General features: G+C 45.7%; 1 protein-coding gene across 2 annotated transcripts in view; it reads left to right on the top strand.

Moving 5' to 3' along the window:
• The first annotated feature begins 2,321 nt into the window (after nt 1–2,321).
• cadm1b (cell adhesion molecule 1b) overlaps nt 2,322–5,099 on the top strand; it is a 222,185-nt gene continuing 219,407 nt past the window's right edge. Inside the window, exons 1-2 of one of the 2 annotated variants that reach the window (XM_048265644.1) lie at nt 2,322–2,346; nt 2,631–2,743. In XM_048265644.1, coding sequence (XP_048121601.1) covers nt 2,668–2,743 — 76 coding nt within the window. In that variant the 5' untranslated portion in view covers nt 2,322–2,346; nt 2,631–2,667. The remainder of the gene's footprint in view (nt 2,347–2,630; nt 2,744–5,099) is intronic. The other variant, XM_048265643.1, reaches the window with a different exon arrangement.

Below are 5,099 nucleotides of genomic sequence, written 5' to 3'. Positions count from 1 at the left end.
GAGAGAGAGAGAGAGAGAGAGAGAGAGTGAGACTGTAAGTGTGTGTCCCTGCTTGAGTTTATTTTCATATTAAGAGTGCTGAGACTCATCCCTCCTCCAAGGAGGCCGTCAGGGGAGGCCAGGCAGGCAGGACTGCCTAATGATATCAGAAGTGAATTTGATGTGGCGCAGGCTGTCCGCTGAGACGGTGCTAGCCGGGAGAGGAGAGGGAGAGGGAGATTAAGATTAGTTCTAAACACGCCATCTCCTCATCTCTTTCAATGAGGATTGACATCGACACTCTGAAAATAGATTGTGCAATTAGACGCCATTCTGTCATCGCCTCACAATACCAAACCAAATGACAATCTCCCACACGTCGGTGCTCCACTGCACGCATGCATACGTGAAAATGAGACAGAGGCGCCCGGGCTTGTGTTCCCAAAGTGGTTTTGAAGAATAAAAACTAACTAGAGAGGAAATATGTTTGACAGAAGCGGAGTACTTTCTCAAATGGGCCCATATTGTGAGGCGGCTAGAGGAAAGCATCCTCTTTCTTTGGTGAAGATCAGGCATAGAATGACTTTAGTTCTACAACTCCATTGTGTGTGTGTGTGTGTGTGTGTGTGTGTGTGTGTGTGTGTGCGTGTGTGTTCTGTCCTCAGAGGCACGCAGTGCTGGCAGGTGGCGCTGCCAAAGCGGAGCCCTTTGGAGTTGCGGGTGCCAACTGGAGGCTTGGATCTGTGGGCTGTGGGTTCTGATGGGATGAAAGCTCTCCCTCCCAGTGGGGAAACCGCCATGGCCACTCGTCTGTTAGGGGAAAGTAATTAGCAGCTAGACCCACTAGCAGGCGCTATGCTTCTCTCCTGGGCTAACGGTGTCAGGGCCAGATGAAATGGCTCGGCTTGGTAAAGGCCCGGCCCACACTGCTGATGGTTGACTCCGGCATCAGCACAATCATCCCATCAGGACAGAGCAACTGTCCCAGTGGGGGTGGGGGTGGGGGGACACGGCAGGAGGTCATTTATCTCCTAAATGAGATGACTGATTGATTAATGCTTTTGCTTGTCATGGGCATAATTGGACCTATTAATCAAATTAAGCACCCCTCAATCAAGCACATTTGTTTCAGTAAATCACATTTTGATGACAGAAGATGTACAGGCGCCATAACGAGAAAGACAAAAAAGGAGCAAATATTTTCCCTCAAACTTGGAAGTTTCTGATTTTGGTGCGTTACACATAGGAAATGAATTTGGTTAAAAATGGAAAAGAATTCTGTTATGGGAAGCAGCCAGACACTCTTTGTGCAGCCAGCCAGACAGCACACCAGCTAATTCAGTGTCTTCTGTAATAGCGCCACGAGGAAGTATTTGAAAATAAATGGCAGGCACTCTCACTCAACGACGGGCCTCATCACACTACTGAAATGAAGTTTGATGGCTGTGTGTGAGCACGCCACACTCAACTGAACCTCTGCTTGGCAAATACACACCGATCGCTCTCTCTCACACACACACGCTGCTGTCACACACACAAACACACACACACTCTGCAGCTCATCTTGCTCAGGAAAAGTGCACTCGACTGGAGAATGCGTCTCAGAATGCACGTCTGGGGATGGCCAAAAACACTCTTGTTATGAAATATATTGTATGTATGAATGTGTGTGTGAGTATTTGTGTTGCATGTGTGCTGGGGCAGATCTGGAGAGTGATCTGGACCTCAGCCACTAGCTGATGCTCCTTGTGTTGTCTTCCTAGTTCCTGTCTCCCGGGCACCTGTACCTGGCTCCCAGTCTGGGTCTCTTAACAGAGTGGGCTCTGGCAACCAATTTGTTTGTTTATGGTTCTGTAGTTTATGGCCACATAAATCACCAAGAGATTGTGTTTGCTCTCAACTAAAATAAATCAAAAGGAGAAGAGGGCAGCTCCTTGAGCATCCTTATCAAACACATTATTTCTCTCCAATGGAACACACACATGCGAATCCTGCTTACAAGTTTGTTGTAAAACTTTGTCCTTACGTTCCGACTCTTATGGATTTTTTGGACGTTCTCCTCCACATGCGTTCCCGCATATCCATTAGCGCCGCGTGACTGGAGCTATCCACCTGCGCGCGGTCTATGCCTGAGGCACGCCCTGCATCTTGTAGCCTGTCTATCCCTACTGCTTCATGGCGATTCTGTGCAAGAACACAACACCGCACTCAATGGCAGAAGAAAATCGCTAGGGGGCAAAATGAGGCTGATCTTTTGCCAAAATATCCGTTTCTGATATTTCATGAAATGAGCACTCTGGACGGCTGTATTTCCCAGTCACGCTGAGAAAAAAATCACTGGAGTTAAACTTGAAAGGAATAATCTAGGTTTGTATTGCTTAATTGTTTTGTTTGTTTACTTCTCACATGCAAAATATGTATAGGCTCAAAACCAATTATGACTTAGTTGTTAAAACTATGGCAAAAGAAATATTCCATTTAAGTGTGTATCATCACTAGTGAAATGTAAACACATATAGACTACATACACTACCACACACACGAATACCAATTTAAGAAGGTAAGGTGTTTGAAGATATCGCGATTTATTCAGAATATCATTCGGTGTTTACTCCCCTTTCCGCATCTTATTATCCTCCGACTGTCTCTAGGTGATTTAGCGGCGCCAGTCTGAAGCAGGTGTCCAACATGGCGATCTCGGTTAGCGGATCTCTCTCTATTCCTCTCGCTGTATTGATGTTTTTGGCAGCGTTTGGGTTGAAAGGTAAGTTTGAAAACTATATACATATGTCTGCTTACAATTGGTTGTGGATTGTTTGACACAGACAGAGCAAAACCACTTTCACGTACCTTTGATATGTGGAAGGGGTTGTTCACTGAACTATTGGGAATCCTATCGCATCTTTTGGGTTACTGTAAGTAAATGGGTTTAAATCCCAACGTTTCGCCGGCTCAGGCAACCACATTTTAGACAAACTCCGTCTTGCCCATTCTTGAGGGCTTATACAGTTTGCAATTCAACCGCAGGTTAAACTGTTACAGTTTCCGAAGTGCTCTGACAGCTTTTGTCACGGTTATACAAGTGTACGCGCAAGGAGCATGATGGTTTCTTTGCAAAACTACACCGACAAAACAATAATATAGAAAGATCGAGTAATAACTCAGTATCCTGCCATTGCATTGGTTCAGTTGTTTGATTATTGCACTATGGCTTCGAAAGATATACAATGTTGACGGAAGTAATATGAATGAAATTAAAAGTAGGCGAAGCTCAAGCAGTACTAAGAATTGTAACATTATTCCTATCGGTCCTGCATTTATTAGCTATTCATTTTAGCACTGCAACGTTTTCCAGACCCTCTTCCTGCCCCAAGCAATCAGTGCTAGCGCAGAGAGGCAAAACACGCAATGCAGCTTGTAGTCTTCTCCACAGTGTCTATCTTGCGCGTTTCAGAAGCAAAGCTACTGTACCATAAGCGATCGCTGTAAACTAGCCCAGCACCTCATTAAAATCCGCGTTTATCGACATTTACTCAGAGGCAATGCTCTGTCTGGTGGGCTCCTCACGGAGAGAACAAGTTTAGTGATCGAGGGTGTCGCTGATATTATACAGTGTGGCAGTTCTTTGTACAACATATAGGCTATAGCCTACAGTTTCATACAATGTTGCCATGATCATGCAGCAGCGTACTTTGATTTTGACCTATGAAGCAGTGAATGTTTAATAAAATGTTTCAGGGTGCTCTACCGAAATACCGAGCCCTCTGAAAATCAGTCTAGGCTATTATTCAGTCGCGCAGTTCTCTTTTATGTTTTGCCTAATTACTTTAATTAGTTTCTTATTTATCGTGACGCATTATAACGACTAGCAAATGAAGTGACAATTTCTCATTTAGGGCAGCTCATATGGTAAGCTGTAAAGGCAGATGATGCATTCAGCATCTCTTTGGAGGAAGTGTTCACGACTCTCAACAGGTCCATCCCGATGCTCTTTTTACTGCCGTTTCATGCTTAGCGCATACGCGGCCTCTATTGCCGTCCGTGTTCATGGTTTAGCCCGCTGTCAGTTCTCCGTTGTGCTGTCCGTTGAAAATGCCCAGGTTGTGTTGAGCTCGTGTCGGTGTGCATTATGCACTTGCGGAAAGACGCTGCTGGGTGGCTCCAGAGTTCCCGTGGGAGCCACGCTCATCTGCCGATGCTGCGCACGGTGGAAACCCCGGGCAACGTTTGGGGACACTTGGGGCTCCTGAGCCATTTTGAAAAGAGACTGATTGTCACCCAGGGACAAAGTCCCCGAGCATTCTTAACCAGCTAATGTCAGCCAGAATAGCATCGAGCATTGACAGGCAGAGCAGAGCCTGGCCTGCTGGAGTGGACCAGAGGATCTCTAGAGGGTCAAGTTAACAGCAACGCCCCACTCATTCACATGTCTCTCTGGGGAGACCGCTCTCAGGTCTCTGATTGGTCACCTGTTGCAGCCAATCAGAAAGACAGGATGTTGGAGTTTGAGGTTCTATGCTCATCTGCACCCACTAGGTCATTGGTGTTGGGAAGATGCTGAGAGAACTGCAAAACTTTTGTCTGATAAGGTGACAGCTTGGGGGGTATGACCCCCCAGTCCCCAGAGACATTAATCAACTCCCCATGCAGGAAAAGATGGCATGTATTTGAAAGTGTAGAACTTCTTTAAACTGATATTTCATGTTAGTTGTTAAGAGGTCATTTTTGCTCATGAACTCTTCTTGATGGCAATTAAAGCCAAGTGGTTGTGCATGAATCTTTCAGGATGTCCTTTGGAAGAGAAAGGGTTTGTGCAGCATAACTCCTGTTTCAGTCGCCTTCCTTTCATGGCAAGTTGAGACACTCTGTCTCACGGCTAAGCTCCCTGTTAACATGGGAGTCTGTCTGACAGTGTGCTCCATACCAAAATGACTTAGCTCTAATTAGAGTTAAACGTCCAGCACAAAGCATTGCCCATGCCCACAGTGGCTCCCTTATCCAGGCGTTTTTTTTCTTCTCTCTGTACATTTCGGTTTCAAATGTATTTCAACCTTAATTACCATCAGCCTAAAAGTACCTGCAGTTGAGTCTGTAAAAATCCTCTTCGTTTTGGGTCAGTG

Source organism: Alosa alosa, chromosome 16, assembly GCF_017589495.1.
Source record: "Alosa alosa isolate M-15738 ecotype Scorff River chromosome 16, AALO_Geno_1.1, whole genome shotgun sequence".
In the NCBI taxonomy this organism is placed as follows: domain Eukaryota; kingdom Metazoa; phylum Chordata; class Actinopteri; order Clupeiformes; family Clupeidae; genus Alosa; species Alosa alosa.
This window is presented reverse-complemented; position numbering and strand designations above follow the sequence as displayed.